The sequence below is a fragment of the Papaver somniferum genome, chromosome 6, assembly GCF_003573695.1.
Source record: "Papaver somniferum cultivar HN1 chromosome 6, ASM357369v1, whole genome shotgun sequence".
Classification (NCBI taxonomy): Eukaryota; Viridiplantae; Streptophyta; class Magnoliopsida; order Ranunculales; family Papaveraceae; genus Papaver; species Papaver somniferum.
This window is the reverse complement of record NC_039363.1, coordinates 173,256,137-173,273,779: the sequence shown is the minus strand read 5'-3', so window position 1 is coordinate 173,273,779 and position 17,643 is coordinate 173,256,137. Positions and strand designations below refer to the sequence as shown.

The following is a 17,643-nucleotide window of genomic DNA, read 5'->3' as shown; positions in this document are numbered from 1 at the left end:
GAGGCGCAGGGATACAGACGGAACTAGGTGAACTATAGGTTTAGTTGCTTGGTCTCAACTATACGAAGTTGGTTTAGATTTTGTATAGCGGCTTAATCCTGAGGTATTCAATTCTGGACAAGGTCCCGAGGGTTTTCTGCATTTGGGGTTTCCTCGTTAACAAAATCTTGCTGTGTCTTTTACTTTTCTATTTCCGCAATTATAATTGTTTTATTATAATTAGAAGTAAAATACACAAACGTTAATTCCTAATTACTTGATAGCAATCCTATTGTGTTTGGTTAAGTCTGAACCTACTATCAAGTAATCATACTTCGTTGTTGTAAAAAAAACTAATCCAGTTTAGTATAATGCAGATTATGGTGTGATTATTGTTTTAATCATTTATATAATCATGTTTAGTATGAACTAATCTAGCTTGAGCTGTCCTATGAGATGTCTAATGTAGCCATGAGCTGTCACTCCAACTCATGATGGAAAGGTTGGGGAGACATGTGGCAAGCATGATTAGGGCTCTCTTCTAGCCTCACTTGTTTTAAAAGGAAAAATCAGTTTTCATCGATCCATTAAGGTGAGGAAATAGAAGTAGAATGTTGGAATTTCAACTTCATAATAAGCAAGTATGTTGATTATGAAGTTGAAATTCCAACATTAATTGTCTCGCTCTTGTATCCATAGTCAATCACACAAGTTATCTTGTTGTCGTATTGTCTCGATCTCGTATCCATAGACGATCATATGAAGTGTGAACCGATTAGTTTTATTGTCTTGACTCAGTCCATAGATAATCACTTTCGGAGAAAGGACTTATAGGTGGAAAAGTTTTAGATTGAGGTATATTTGGGTACCCTCATCTTTTCAGTGTCAACAGTCAAGACTAAGAGGCACATGATCAGCCGCTTGGAAAATTACCTCCTGATAATAAAGACTATATATACATATTATAAAATAACTAAAAATGGATTGGGGATGCACATGATCAGTTGTTTGGGTGAATTTTTCTTCCCAAGCGACACATGATCAGCCTTTTGGATGAAAAACACTCCATCATTTAATTTCTCCCACTGTGTAAAAAACACGCTTTCATTCATTCCCTCGTTCGATTTGGTAGCGAATGAGTGTTATCCCTCGCTCTAATATGCATGTCGGCGTTTGTTCATAAAAATAATAAAACAAAAAGAGATTGGGTGCCCCAAAGTAAACTCATGCTTTTAATAGGAACACATACCCGAACTATATACAACAGTACGAGTACCTATTTCTGGCAATTGTTGTTGACTACTTCGATCATTCGAAGGTATAATAGAATAGTTGGGGAGAGAAAGTGATTTCTGACGTTCCGATTTCCGATATTAACGGAAAATTAAATTCGGGAGGGGAAAGAAATGATTCGGATCTGACTGGATTCAGTAATTGGATCTACTGCTTCGCTTCTTCTACTTAGTTCGATTTTGCTCTTCTTTCCTTCAAGTAATAATAATAATTGTAATTGCTTGTTTTTCATAATTAACTTCAAATGATAATCATATTACTGGAGATTAATAGTGATCGTTTATTAGTATGAATGGACACTATTAAACGATTCATTTTCTTACTGATGATCGTTTATCTTTTATAGGAGTTGTTTCGTCTGGAATAGTTACTCTAAAATTAATTCAGATTTTTACTACCCATGGGTTGTTAAGTAAGCCAATTTTTAGTTCTTATGGGTTAGTAACTGCACCAACAGGTTATTTTAATTGTCAAGGAGAGAACAAGACAAATTTGCCTGATGTGAAGAAGAAAAACTCCCTGTACACTTTTAAGGATGAAGAGTCTTGGCAAGTTTGTGTTCACCCATAGTGATGTATATATAAAAATGTGAAAATATTATCAACAGAAGGAAAATGATATTTTGAATAGGATAAATATATATATCATCACCTTTGAAGAATCGGAACATGATAAAGTAATCCAAGTGTAATTGTTTTTTTTTTAAATATAATTCAGTTTAGTTTTTAATTTCCAGTCTAGTTTCAAGTTAAAGTGTGACTTTACACCAGTTCTTATAGTTATTGACTTTATTAAAAATATTGTTTTAAATTTAATCTAGTGAACTTAATGTAATGTACAGTAAAAACTCCATGTATTAATAGTTTTGGGGCTTCACGAAATTATTAACATATGGAGTTTATTAATATAGGGAGGTATACCATAAAAATGATTCTTTTTGCTAATTCAAAAAGTATGTAAAATGATAGTGGACATGGGTGTCTTCATTAATCATCCAAATGAGCAATAAGTCGTATATGCTTTTGACCGTAGAAGAAATCATCGATGGAATTAGACAAGAAACGGAGGGAGATAACCCTGATGATAATATTACGGAGATACCAAAAGTTTCATGCTAAGAAGCTTTAAATATGTTCGACAAGTTGGAAAGGTTTTGGCTTCAACAAGAATGTGTCCATAAGTTTTATATAATGACGATTATATTAATATATGGAGGTAAATTCCTTATGGCGGGACTAAAATATCCATTAATATTAAAATGTGGAGGTTATTACTATTTATAACTGGCCCAAATTGGGACTATAATTTTTTATTAATATATAGAGTTTATTAATATATGGAGTATCAGTATGTGGAGTTTTTACTGCAGTAGTTATTTGAATAAATGAACGAAAGAAGATAGACCAACAAAAGTATTGGTTACACGAAAGGAACCATTTTGCACTATTCTGTGTAATTATACTTATGTCTATTTTGCACTATATATTATACAGTAGAACTTCAATAAATTAATTACTTCCCTAAAATAATAAAATTATCGGGTCCAAACTGAACTTGTATAAGCTAAATTTTAAGTCGTTAAATTGATAACTTCGCTAAAATAATAAATTTTTCTGATTCCAATGCTATTAATAATTAATCGAAGTTTTACCGTAGATTTTTTTTTAATAAGAAAGAGATTTTGTATTTAGAAAATTAAACAAAAACATCAAGTTCCTCTCTAATGAGAGATTTAAGCCACCTGGAAATACTAATGACCATGATTGACTCAGCCTACAAAATCTAGCTCTTTTTGCTAAGCTGTTTGCAACCTCATTAGTCTCTATGTGCACAAATGTGCACTTCCATGATTGAAAACTAGATAACAAGACTTTAAAGTCATTGATAATACTATTATTAGTCCATCCGACAGACTCACTTCTACCATTTATTGCTACCACTACATTTTTATAATCTCCTTTTATATACAGACTTTGAATAGCAGCTCTCCTCGCCATCTGTATTGTCTCCAATGCTGCTAATGCTACTGCCTGCTCTTCTGTTGGAAATTTTGGGTTAAATAAGAGGATGAAAAACAGAAACATAAAATGGTGTACCCCTGACTTCAAGGCTCTTTCGATTCTTTTAGACAATAATTTGACCTTTCCCAATAAATTTGGCGAGTACAAATGGTCTCTCGAATTGTGCCTTCAGGATTCAATGAAGCCCTAACACCGTAATCGAATTCAAGGATTGTACTTTCTTGACCCGACCAAGAATCACACTGTATAAGGTTCTGATGATGCTTTTTAGAGAAGAAGAAAACAAATTGTTTTTGATATGTTGGAATGGGAGAACATCTTCGCTACTTATTGTGATATTCATGCATGTTGGTAGTGTCGTTTCATCACCAATAGACGCTTCCAAAAGCCATTAATGGTGGCTTATGGGAAGAGACGCGTCTGTTCAATTTGAATGGAAACTTCTAGGTTTTACAAAGTAAAACCAGAAAAAAAAATCACGAGACGTTGTCTCACACTCTGCTAGGGGGCGTTGCCCCCTGGACCCCCACGACCTGACCGGTCAGGTCGATCACCGTATAACTCTGCGTAGCGGCAAACCTTGAAAATATCCAACATTCTCCCCCTATTTTCAAAAATGAGAAAAACACAAAACACACAAAGTAAGAAAAAAAAAAATCAGAGTGGCTGCATCACTAAAGTGACTGCCTACGTACCCGAGTGGGATCAAGCCAACGTAGTTCACGCTTAGTTTGGGAAATAAACATCATCGTTGAAACCAATACATAAATGATAGGTATCTTTTGGATTTGAACCTTCACTTAGTGTAAGAAATTCAAATCTTTATCGAGGTTCAGTGGTGAAACTAGTCTTGAACCAAGTACCCCTAATGATAAAACCGGAATTTCAACACATTGATTTCTGAGAATAGTGTGTTCTATAGCTCGCACATTAATGGACATGTGCGTAAATCCTGGATTCATGAGTCTTCTTTAGAGAACGGTATTCTTCTCTTAGGAAACGACCTGATTTCCATACTCATATAGGTAAGTCTCGAAGGTATTTCTGCGAGACACCTTGTGATAAAAGTTAGACTTATTAAGGATTTTCATCCATCCTGTTTTCTTGCAGAAAACCAGCACTAATTAGAAATGGGAAGTTTTGTATTAGTGCTCCATAATCACCTCCATAACTCTTTGGTACCACATTGAACCTTGTTTATCCTTTCCAAAACATAGGTTGGGTTTCTGCTATGAGCAATCAAACTTCATTCATAGACCTTAGTACCATTTCATTACACTTTTATTGAAACCACTGCCTTTGGTATACTTTTTGTAAATGGCTCTGCCAAGTTCTTACTTGTTTCAATATAGTTTACTGCAACTACTCCTCTTTTGAGTAATTGTCTTACCATTTGATGTCTAAGACTTGCATGTTTTGACTTTCCATTATAGTCTTGTTAGAGACATTATAAATAGTTGCTTGATTATCACAATTAATCAAGACCGCTGGACATGGCTTCTTCCAAAATGCGATTTCAACACGTAAGTTTCTAAGCCATTCCGCCTCCTTACATGCATCGGTTAAGGCTATCAATTCTGACAACATTGTTGAGTCAGAAATATAGGTCTGCTTCTTGTAATTCCAAGACACAACATCACCTCCTAATGTAAATATCCATCCACCAGTCGACTTGGATTTGGATTCTAAATTGTTCCAGGTAGCATCACTGTATCCTTCTAATACAGCGGGATAGCCGTTATAAAGCTAACCATAGTCAATGGTTCCTTTCAAGTAAGCCAAAACTCTTGAAACTGCTTTCCAGTGTTCAACTCCTGGGTTACTTGAGAAACGACATAGCAATCCCACAGCATGAGCTATGTCCGGTCTTGTGCAATGCATAGCATACATAAAACTTCCAATAATACTAGAATACTCAAGTGGTGCATGTCAGTGTTCTTCATTAACTTTATAGTAGGTTCTAAAGGAGTAGCGGCTGGTTTGTCATCAAAATGATCATACTTCTTGAGAAATTTCTCAATGTAATGAGATTGGGTTAAAGCCAACTCATCTCCCTTTCTTAGGATTTTGATTCCCAAGATCACATCAGCCTCCCCTAAGTCCTTCATATCAAAGTTAGAGTTAAGAAACTTCTTTGTTTCTTCCACACGAGATATGTCAGATCCAAAAATAAGCATATCATCAACGTACAAACAGAGAATCACACATCCAGAACTATCATGCTTACTATAAATACATTTATCAGCATCATTCACAACAAAACCATGTGACAAAGCTACTTTGTCAAACTTCTCATGCCATTGCATGGGAGCTTGCTTCAAGCCATAAAGAGATTTTACCAACTTGCAAACCTTCTTTTCTTGGCCTGGAAATATGAAACCTTCGGGTTGTTCCATATATATCTCTTCTTCTAAATCACCATTTAGAAAGGCGGTTTTGACATCCATTTGATGTATAATTAACTTCTGTGTAGAGGCAAGTGCAATTAAACAACGAATAGATGAGATGCTAGCAACATGAGCATATGTATCAAAATAGTCAATTCCATGTCGTTGTTTATAACCCTTAGCAACTAGTCTGGCTTTGAACTTATCAATGGAACCGTCTGCATTCATTTTTCTCTTGAATACCCATTTACATCCTATAGGCTTTACACCAGGAGGTAAATCACAATATATCCAAGTACCATTAGACAAAAGTGAATGCTTTTCATCATTGATAGACTCTTTCCAGAAATAGCATATCTGGAACTCATTGCCTCATCATAAGTTTTAGGGTCATCATCAACATGCATTACATATCTAGTCATACTAAGAATTTCATTCTTACTACCTTCTACAAGATATCGTACCCATTCTGGACCAAAGCTTTTCGCTTTCCTTACTCTCTTACTTCTTCTAGGTTCGATATCTTCTATACTTTCAGAAATATCTTCTATGTTAGGAGCAGAATGTTCATCATTGTTATTAGTCTCTATATACTCTAGACTAGGTAACAATGGGTTTTCTATGGGTTGCATTTGGGAACTATTCCTATTCAAGTTCTCAAAAAATTCCACATCTGCAGATTCTATAATCTCAAAAGTGTCAAGGATTAAAAATCTGTAAGTAATATTGTTAAGTGAATAACCTACAAAAGCACATTTATACGCCCTATTTCCTAACTTAGGTCTTTTAGGATTAGGCTTCCTAACATATGCTAAGCAACCCCAAACTTTAAGTCTTCTCAAATTTGGTTTCCTATTAAACCACAATTCATAGTGAGAAACATTCTTCTTTTTCAAAGGAATTCTATTCAAAATATAGCATGCAGATAACATAGCTTCACCCGACAAGGAATTAGGAAAATTAGAACTAATAAGCATATCATTAACCATCTCAACCAACGTTCTATTTTTCCTTTCCGCAATACCATTTTGTTGAGGTGTATAAGGTGCAGTAAATTGATGAATTAAATCATGCTCTTGACAAAACAATTTAAATTCATTAGGAAAATACTCACCACCACGATCAGAACGTAAAATTTTAATTTTTTTGTCCTAATTGTGTCTCTACTTCTGCTTTGTATATTTTGAACATATCAAAGACTTCATCCTTAGATTTCATCAAGTAAGTATAAGCATATATAGTGCAATCATCAATAAAAGTAACATAGTATTTGTTTCCACCACGAGTCACATGATTTTTTAAATCACCAACATCACTATGTACTAATGCAAGCAAGGAAGAATTTCTAACTACAAACTTAAAGGAAATTCTATGTATTTTTGCTTGCACAGCACACATACTTCACACTTAGAGATATTATCAAAATTGCAATCATAAATTAATCCTAATTTTCTCATGTTTCTAAGGGAACCATAATTCACATGTCCTAATCTACCATGCCATAAATCAACGGAGTCAATAGTATAAGCAGAACCATTATTTATTAAATTAAGCTTAATCATCCCATTACAAGCATATCCTTGTCCAACAAATACACCATTTTTGGACAATACAAACTTATTAAACTCATAAGTCGTCTTGAATCCGACCTTCATAACGAGGTCTCCAGAAACAAGGTTTTTCACAATGTCAGGGACATGTAATACATTAGTAAGAGTAACAGTCTTTCCCGAAGTAAAGGAGAGATCAATAGTGCCTTTTCCAATAACTTTGTTGTGTAAGTTGTTTGCAGAGACAACTTTGTTTCCTTCGCCAGTAACCGATTCATATGTCTTGTAAAGATGCATGTCTTTACAGATATGGACAGTTGAACCATTGTCGTACCACCATCCACTCTCATTGTTAGCAACGCCGTTGGCGGCTTGCACAACAATAACAAGTTTGCCATCGACCATATTTGCCTCCTTTTCCTGTCCTTGTTGTTTCTTTTGGAGACGACAGTCACGAGCAATATGGTCGGGTTTATCACAGAAGAAGCAAGGCCCCTTCCTCTTACTCTTCTTGTTGGGGCGTTGCTTCTTAAACTGAGTATCATTATTAGGTTTCAAAGCATTTGGTGTCTTAGAAAAATATACATTGTTAACCTTAGAATGATCCTCAGTTTGCTGACTATCCTTAATTTCTCGTTTACGAGAGTCCTCTTCTATACGAAGATGACACTGTAAACCTTCTAAGTCATAGTCAGTCTCAGCATGCTTAAGTTTCTTATTATAACCATTCCAAGAAGGAGGAAGACGAGAAATAATGACTCCGACAATAAAGGAAGAAACAAGTTCAATTCCAGCATCCTTAAGATGATTAACAATGAGTAAAAGTTCACTGACCTGGGAAATAATTGACTTACTGTCAACCATTTTAAAATCCATGAAGTTGCAAATCAGGAATTTCTTGTTGCTTGATTCAGAAATCTTGTATTTGTTTTCAAGCGTAGTCCATAATTCCTTTGCAGACGAAATACTTCGATGGGCATTGTAAACACTAGTTCCCAGGGCGTTCAAGATATGACCACGACACATAAAATCATCTTCCTGACGCTTCTTTCTTCTGGCCTTCAAATCATCAGTGTCTTTGTCTGATGGTGCAGGAATTTCATCCAAACCGTCTTCAAGTATGTACCACAACTTGATGGTGATCAGGAAAAATTTCACAGTCTCTTGCCAACGAGTAAAATTATCACCATCAAAACGTTCCAATCAAGTTAAGGTTTGGTTCATCACTTGCAGAGATTGAGCAGTTACATTCGAATTTGAAGATTCACCCTCCATTGTCAGAAATTTATTGTCTAAAACTGTTGGAAATTTTGGGTTAAATAAGAGGATGAAAACAGAAACAGAAAATGGTGTACCCCTGACTTCAAGGCTCTTTCGATTCTTTTAGACAATAATTCGACCTTTCCCAATAAATTTGGAGAGTACAAACGGTCTCTCGAATTATGCCTTCAGGATTCAATGAAGCCCTAATACCGTAATCGAATTCAAGGATTGTACTTCCTTGACCCGACCAAGAATCACACTGTATAAGGTTCTGATGATGATTTTTAGAGAAGAAGAAAACAGATTGTTTTTCATGTGTTGGAATGGTCGAACATCTTCGCTACTTATAGTGATATTCATGCCTGTTGGTAGTGTCGTTTCATCACCAATAAACGCTTCCAAAAGCCATTAATGGTGGCTTATGGGAAGAGACGCGTCTGTTCAATTTGAATGGAAACTTCTAGGTTTTACAAAGTAAAACCAGAAAAAAAATTCACGAGACGTTGTATCGGACTCTGCTAGGGGGCGTTGCCCCCTAGACCCCCACGACCTGACCGGTCAGGTCGATCACCGTATAACTCTGCGTAGCGGCAAACCTTGAAAATATCCAATATCTTCATCTTTTGCTATCCCAGCTGCTGATACTGCTCCCCCGCTACAGATGTTCGGTACATTTGGGTGCCCCAAAATAAACCTATGCTTGTAACACTATACGTACCTACATCTGGTCATCGTTGTTGACTAGTTGACTACTTCGATCACTCGAAGGTAGACTAGAAAAGCTGGGGAGAGAGAGTGATTTTTGACGTTCCGATATTAACGGAAAATTAAATTCGGAAGGAGAGAGAAATGATTCGTATCCGACTGGATTCAGTAACTGGCTCCATTACTTCGCTTCTTCTACTTAGTTTGATTCTGCTCTTCTTTCCTTCAGGTAATAACAACAATTATTATTGGGTTTTCATAATTAAACTTCCTGTACACTTTTAAGGATGAAGAGTCTTGGCAGGTTTGTGTTCACCTGTATATATGAATGCGAGTTTAACTGAAGTTGTTTGGATCCTAATATGCTTGTCAAATTTCTAATGTACAGCCAATGACAGAGTTTCTTAATAAGAAATGTAAGCGTTGTGGTTTCTATGAGAAGAATATTATCATGTCAGATGGTGTATTTGATGAGTGGGAGTTTTGTCCATCTGATTTTAAGGCTCCTGACGGAGTGTATGTAAGGTTGAAGGATAAGGAAGTCAGGCTACATTTTATTGTCCTGAATGTGTTCCTCATGGAACCGGTAAGTGCCTTTTATAAATCTTTAAATTTTGTTAAGAGTTACATATGCATCTAGTTGTACTACTTCGTAATAGCAAGCCTATCGACGTGGTTCATTTTGATTTCACCATTTATAAAGAAGTTGTTCTTTTGTTCCTTGATTTCTCATGAGATGACCAACTGTATGAAATGTAGTTACTTAGGTTCAAATGGTCGATTGAAACTTTAGCAAGACTGTTGTCTCCCGTAGTTGGGTCGATGATGTGATAGGCAAAATTGTTGATTGTTACGCCTTCATCAGGTGAATGGCGTGTTAGAATGTATTCATCTTGTCTTTCAAGAGTCCAACAATTGAGTTGGTCAGGCACTTGATGGATGTGCCAAGACGCCCGGGATTCAAATCTCACTTGGAGGGGTTTTAGGAAAAGAAAATAAAGACTCTCATATTGATTCTGCTATTTCAATGCTTTCCTTGTTTCACTGTCAACACATAAAATGAGAAATGTATTATATATATGGTGCACTATCTACTTGCTCTCAGTTGCCAGTTTAACTGCAGATGTTGTAGCTCGGAATCATACTCTCAGCTCAGATAATGGCGACTCCAAGGGAAACAGAATGCGTGTAACTTCTGTGATTTTCATAGCCGTATTAGCTTCAAATGGGTTCATCATTGGAGTACTCTATCGGTACTGGCTAAGGAAGAAGAGCATGCAGGCTCGAAGTGGAAGAAGACACAGATTATCTTGAATAGAATAAAGAGAAGCTCTTTCCCTCTCTCAGTAACCCCACCCTCTATAACTGATCTGTGTTTGTTTGCTGTTCGAATCTGCTTCTCTTTTTAGCAGAATGGAGCAGCCATTATTTTAGTTTCTTGTTATTGTTGTTTTACCTTTTTGTGAAAAAATTGTGATTGGTTTTGGTTGTGGGTTGTCGTGTTCAGTTACGCAGAAAATAAAGCTGGTGATGAGTGGAGTGGCGGAGGTTTGCTGTGTCTTTTGATTAATAAAGAGAGAAGAACTGCCCTTTGTGCATAATTCCTGGAATGATTATCTTTTTATTCATCTTTCAAGCACTTCATGTCTCTTCATCACTGTTTTAGATAAGTAAAAGTATCAGTCAATCAACTGAATTCTTATCAATAATGATTGATATGATACAGATGAAAGTATCCTGCCAAAAATGGGACTAGCTTGAATATCATGAAAGTCTTTACGGTGTCTACTACTATTAAAAATTGGCACACCAAAGCTGGATAAACAATCCATTACAGTGGCTGGCCTCTGCAGTCTGCAGCAATGACACTGCCATTTCATGTCTTAATGGTTTAGAAATTAGAATAGGACTCTAGTCAATACTCTTTTGGAACACTGAATATAATAATAGGAAAGAAAAGGGAAAAAAAAAGGTAATTGCAGTCGCATTCTCAACTATTTACATGACTATCAAAATTGTAATAGTGACTAAGGAGAAAGTTTACAACCTTTTACTCCTGTTTCTTGATTTCTTAGATTTTTTTTTGAAAACTATAGGCCTCCAGAGGCGATGGAGAGGAAATGGGAAAGCTGGACGCCTAACTCTGCCTTCTCCTGAAGAAAAAAACATCAAAACCAAGAATACATTAGAAACAACTAAAGGAACAACAAAACTAACTGTAGATACTCGTTATTGGAGTAGGGAAGGTATGAGAGACCAAAGCTGTCCGCACCCATGACTGTGTTATTAGGTGCAGTGTATACCCTAAACTTAGTTGATGCCTTTAAAACAAAAGAATTCCACTAGAAAAGAAAGAATATATTGATGTATGCTGGTTACGTACCGGATGTGGATTCATCACGTGCCCTACTACTCATTTCAATAACCCCTTCTTGTGCATGCCTTTCCATCTCAACAAAAGAGTTCTTTTGTGAAACTTCATCTGCAAACAAAGCTGCGTCCACTTGCATATTAGTGTGACATTCCACGGGCTTGTCATCTGCAAGTAGAACTTTAGCATCACAACTGTTCTGTATTTCTTCCAGTTCCCCTAGGACAATAGGCATATCACATCCAGCTGCAACTAAATCTATTTGCTTCCCTTCTCCTGTTTCTGATATAATTTTCTCCATGTTCACAGCATGTGCACCCGTAGCATCATCAGAGCTGTTTAGTATCTCAGAATTTCCAATCTGAGGAAGACTATCAGATTCCTTAGAAGTGGACAGGCCGGGGGCAGTTTCCATTGGGAACACCAAATCATCTACAATGGTAGTATGCACATGATCCTCTGGTGTTAAAGTTGACCCTACACTAACTGGTCCCACTGGGTTCGCTTGGCATGAGAAAGAAGTTCCACTTACCCCCACAGAAGAGAGGCCAGAAACAACATTATCAGGTAACATAAGGTCCACGTCAATAATAGAGATACAATCCTGTGATGGCGTATCATGTGGTACTATTTCAGCAGCATCCGGAACTTCATAAACCTTATCCAAACTCACAGGTTCTTCACAAAATATGGAAGTAGTTTCACCTTGTGTTCCATCAGTAGACAAAATATGAGTACTGGGGGTTTGGTGCTCTACACAAGTACTAAATAGCGACTTTGGATGTGAAAAGGGAACTACCTCGGGTCCATCTGGATGTTTGGAGATTTTGTCCATGTCAGGAGATTCGTAAGACTTGGCATCTGAAATAGGTGTATCTTCCTGCAGTTGTGACTTGTTTCCACCAGCAGGCAACCAGTCATTAAATCTCATACCATGAGATGGCAAGTCTTTGATAACTGACACAAAATCAATTGCCTTGGAAGTTTTTGGAACTTTACTAGAGGCAGCGAAAAACTTTGCAATATCATCCAACTGAATATCTCCTTCGCCGCTGGAGATTTCATCCCAGTTATTGCAGTCAGGAAACCAAGGCTCCTTTGCATCTACTCGTTGACAAGATGGAATTTTTTCGACTCTAATGGCTCCTTTGTAGAACTGTTTTTTCCTAAGTGCTCGAGCTATTAAAGCCCTGACACACATAAGAGTGGACTGTTAACCATGTTGAACCACCAAAAGGTACCTTTTGTCATAAGTTAATAAATTGACAAATTAAAATCAATGGTGACTTGTTTTTAAGTTAACAGACCTGCAATTCTTTGAAGTCGCAGCTTTTGCACGCTCCATAGAGAGGCCAAGCAAAGAGGACAAATTTGCCACATCATAAGGTCCTCTAAGTTCATTAACAGAGGACGCACCACTTGTAAAAATGATATTTTTCCCTCGTGTCCAATCCACTAATAGCTGGAAATCATGGTCATATATATGTATACTTAGAAAAAGATTTCATGATTCGTTAAAATCAAATATCACAGACAGAAAAGGTGATAACCAAAGTTTGAGGTTCTACTACGTAGTACGTACTACCGACTTAAGCAAAATTAACGTGAAACTCAATACAGTTGCACTTTGATAATTACCAACCCAATATCAGGAGTTGGGACACAATCGTGTAAATCTCCACATGAAACTCAAGTTATACAGAATTTGTCCAACTACAATATGTTACAGATTTATTTATGTGGTAATGTGTGTAATAATTCTCTTAACAGTTTCTATTTGAGCAATCAAATTTTCAATTTTCAACTATGAAATTCTCACCTTAGCATTTGTAACAATTTGCCTCCTTGCTTGAATATCAGAGATAAGATGTGAATACGTTATTTCGAAGTATATCCCTCGCTGCATAATAATAAACAACACCATACAAAATCTTAGCCCATGCTTCAAAATAAGATGAATTAGACCCTAACTCAATGAAAGAAAAAAAGGTCAAAGAATGCACCTCAATTGCAGCTTTAACCATGGGAAGCTTCAGTCGAAAAGGTAACCTCTCAGAAAAATCAATAGCAATTAAATCCACCTCAGAAACTCTACAGACGTGATCAAATACAGTCTGATTCAAAGGCTTAACAGCAACCAAATCATAAGTTTTCAAAACAGGATTTCCTGAATTCAAAACACCAGCTTGAACAATATTCTCAACTGTAACTGTTAACCTAGTATACTGACGGAAAGGAGTATTCAATGGAACCTTCAATAGTTCTCTATGAAATTTAACGGAATCAGATAGAGTTGGAGAAACTTTTAGCAATGAAGAAAGTGGGAATAGATAAATTGTACAACGATCATTATCGGACATAACTCCTTTCATACATCTATTATAAGCTACTCCGCTGTAACCTAATTCCATTGCTTTCACAGCTATTTTCAATCTTGTGTTTTTCTTTCCATTACTGTCCGTTTTTTCTGGTTCTAGATATGGAACATTGAAATCAAAGAACACCATTTTCTGGTTCAAGAAGTGTTTGATAAATTCTCTCAGCCAAAAATAGAAAAAGAGGAAGAGAACTGAGAAGAGAGTTCTGTTTTACAGTTTAGGGTTTACAGAATGCGCGACTGCCGCCATCTCAGCATGGCAAAATATTCATTTCTGAACTGAACAATTAGCAAAATACAATTCTTCGCGAAGCTGAAATCTTAGGGCTCGATTAAGATGTAGTGGGCTTTAATTTAAGATCTTAGGGTTCTTCTCTGCTGGTAGTGAGGGTTCGAGGGCTCGAGAGAAAAGGAAGAGAAGGGAAACAGTTGGGGAGTCGGCAAACAAACTGGTACTAGATTACCTTTGTCTCCTTTGTTGTGCTTTTGGGACATATAACAACTTGACATCCTAATTCCTACGATTGGAAAATTTCTTGTTTGGTCCTAGGCCCATATACTTATTTATAGTAGGGTCCAACCGGATTTTCTTTTTATCCGGAGGTCCAAAATTAATTAAAACATGGAAATGTCCATAATGCCCATTACTACCAAACGTGTGTGTCTACACTGCTTACAAATTTGAGTACATATCTGGTACACTGCTTAAAAATTCGAGTACATATTTGCTACACTGCTTACAAATTTGAGTACATATCTGTCGCACTGCTTAGAATCTGAGGACATATCTGTCGTACTGCTTACAAATCCGATTATATATCTGAATGCTTACAAATTCGAGTACATATTTGCTGCACTGCTTTCAGGTAGAGTACAAATCTGTAAGAATCAATGATAAATAAATTAGAAAACGTCATATATGTACTGATAGGTAATACACAGAAGAAAACTGAAAAACAATTGATAATAACAATTTATGAGTCTTGTGACTCTATAGATTATCATTTCCACATAGTGACTAAGGGTGAAAAAAAAAGTTGTGTATCAGGTGGTGTCTGTTTGTAGCATGAAGCAAGAAATGGGTATTCCAGTGAGACAGCAATATCGCACATCAGCAGGTAGTCAGGAAACTTGTGGTAGAAAAAAGAATTGTTCTGCCTCAGAGATCTACATGATTTTGGGAGAACGATAAAGCTTTCAAAAAATAATATCAGTTAACAAAATCACATTATCTAACTGTAAATATTAGGCTAACCTTTTACTTATCCGCATGCCCATGAGCCTACATTAGGCCATTTGGCATTTAAGAAACTACACAGGGTGAGGTCTATCTATCCAGTTGAGGATAACAGTTCCAGAGCAGTAAACAACATCGAGAAGATGCACCAAGATACTATTCTATTTATTTTGGTATGTATGACAAAAGCAACAAAATCCGAGCAACATACATGTTCCAGGTGCACCTCTGCCTGCTAATTTTTCTTCTAATGAGGATGTGGATAAAGGGCATGGAGTAATTTATATAGCTGAGATGCATCCACCGGTGATCCAAAGTTGAGTAACGCAGAACGGGTTCCCACCTTCACCTGTCCGTGATAGATAAGATACAAATTGTATCATGAATCTTAAAAGGAAATACAGAAAAGAGGAAGACCACATAAGAGGAAGAGCACATACACATGAATCAAAATCCCCTTCAATTCTTCACCAAGTGGAGCACCAGCAATGAGTAAGATACAGTCATGCAATTCCAATTTAACTCCTTTAATTCTCATCTCTCTAAAGATACCCAACGTTTCTAATGCATTTCAAGAACACTTATTCATCAAACACTTCACAACATCACTAACAAACATAAAATTCAAATACTACACATATGAATCAAAGAAGGTCTATAAACAAATCTAAGCAAAACCCAACTGTGTACATTATTTTCATCAACTATATCCCCACAAACTTTTAAAACAGCAAGAGAAGTATAAAATTTAGGACGAACTCTGGACAGTGGTGTTTATCAACAATTGATAATAACAAAAGAAAACTGAAAAACAAACCATAAAAGTATCAGATCTACTAATGAAATAAACACAAAACATGATTGTTTATTTAGATCTGAACTTGTTCCATCAAAATCCACCAGTATATCATATACGTACCGATGATTAATACACAAAAACAACTTAAAAGCATATCAAAAACAACCAAAATGAAACTAAAATCAGTTGCATGTCAAAACCAAGTAATGAATCTCTAAAAACCATAATCGAAACACTTTTTTTTCAATATTCCATATATATACTTCTAGATCGAAGAAGAAAAATATCAAAAACTACATAAATAACAAAATTAAAGCATAATTTTTCAGTACATCATATATGTACTGCTGATTCATAATCTAAACTTCAGCTGCATGTGAAAAACTAGTAACGAATCTATGAAAAAAATAGAATGGAAACCGAAAATCATTGTTAATATACATACCTGGAAACACAAACAATTTTCTCGTCGTAAATCATAACGATGCATCTTCTTCTTCTTCTTCTTCTCAAAAATAAACTAAGTTTCTATCAGTACGGGATATACGTACTGTTGATTCATATACAAAAAAGAACTGAAACACGTCTAAAACATCTAAAATGGAAGTGGCATAATCGAATCTAGCAACGAAATGAACAAAAAATGTGATTATTCATCTAGATCTAATATATAGTCGACAAATCAACCATGGAGATCGAAAACATAATCAAGCACAACAATGATTAGATCGCCAAAACCTTAAAAGAAACATTACAATGGAAAATCTTCATCATCTGATTCGGTAGAAACGAGAAAGAACAAAAACAAATCTTCATCTGCAACAATGGTGAGAGGAAAGAGAAGAAGAAAATGAATATGAAATGTGAAAAATATTTCTCATGCTTTTAACATATTAAATAGGAAAGGTTATTTGTGGTATTTTCATATTACATATACCTGATCTCGCACGTGTGCAGGACCTGGGCTAAAAAAATTTGGTCAATTTTCATGTTTTCTTTTAATTATGGACCTCTGATTACTGGGCTTTAATGGGTGGACCTGCCACTAACTAAGAACACTATAATGGTACCTATTGGTAATTCCTACGATTTATAACGCGTCTGGATGGAAATAACTTCTACCAAGAAGTCAGTTTTGGTAGAGAGTTTCAAAACGATTTCTAAAAGTTGAATGTGTAATTTTTTGTGAAGCAAAATAGTTTTACTTATAATTTTTATTTCTGATTTTGCTTCTAATATCCGAACGTGCAATTAAAGTTGGATTATTGCTTACGGCTTGCCCTCAATACATTATTTCTCCACACCCAACATCAACGTCATCAGCATTCACATATGTGTCAAATATGACACAAAATTAGTCCCCACCGCAGAAATGATAGGTCGCCCTTTCAGTGACACTAGATCCGCTATTGATCTAATGTACTTTTAATTCAATGCATCCTTTGCTTCGTCACCACCTCTAACGCAAAACTCAAGGGACAATCAATCAACTTATCTGTTATTGTTACCACAATAGGATAAACAACTGCGTTCCCATAAACTCCTGCCCCTAAGGGTGAGTGAAATTTACTTCGTGTTTTAACGATGATTTCTAAATGTACTTCTTCTTTACAATCATATTCGATTACAATTGTACATATCCACAACCAAACTGTGATGCA

The 17,643-nt window shown here is 36.0% G+C and overlaps 1 protein-coding gene and 1 long non-coding RNA gene across 2 annotated transcripts; one reads left to right on the top strand and one right to left on the bottom strand.

Moving 5' to 3' along the window:
* The first annotated feature begins 9,474 nt into the window (after positions 1-9,474).
* LOC113286443 lies at positions 9,475-10,816 on the top strand. Its single transcript, XR_003329301.1, has 3 exons — positions 9,475-9,502; positions 9,587-9,784; positions 10,322-10,816. It is a non-coding gene; the product is annotated as an uncharacterized LOC113286443 (long non-coding RNA).
* A 306-nt stretch (positions 10,817-11,122) lies between these two features.
* Positions 11,123-14,393, bottom strand: LOC113290150. The gene is made up of 5 exons (XM_026539691.1): positions 13,573-14,393; positions 13,389-13,469; positions 12,877-13,031; positions 11,582-12,759; positions 11,123-11,351 (listed from the first exon to the last, which is right to left on the bottom strand). The coding sequence occupies exons 1-5, from the start codon at positions 14,074-14,076 to the stop codon at positions 11,239-11,241; spliced, it is 2,031 nt and encodes a 676-aa protein (XP_026395476.1). The 5' UTR covers positions 14,077-14,393; the 3' UTR covers positions 11,123-11,238.
* Between the last annotated feature and the right edge of the window lie 3,250 nt (positions 14,394-17,643).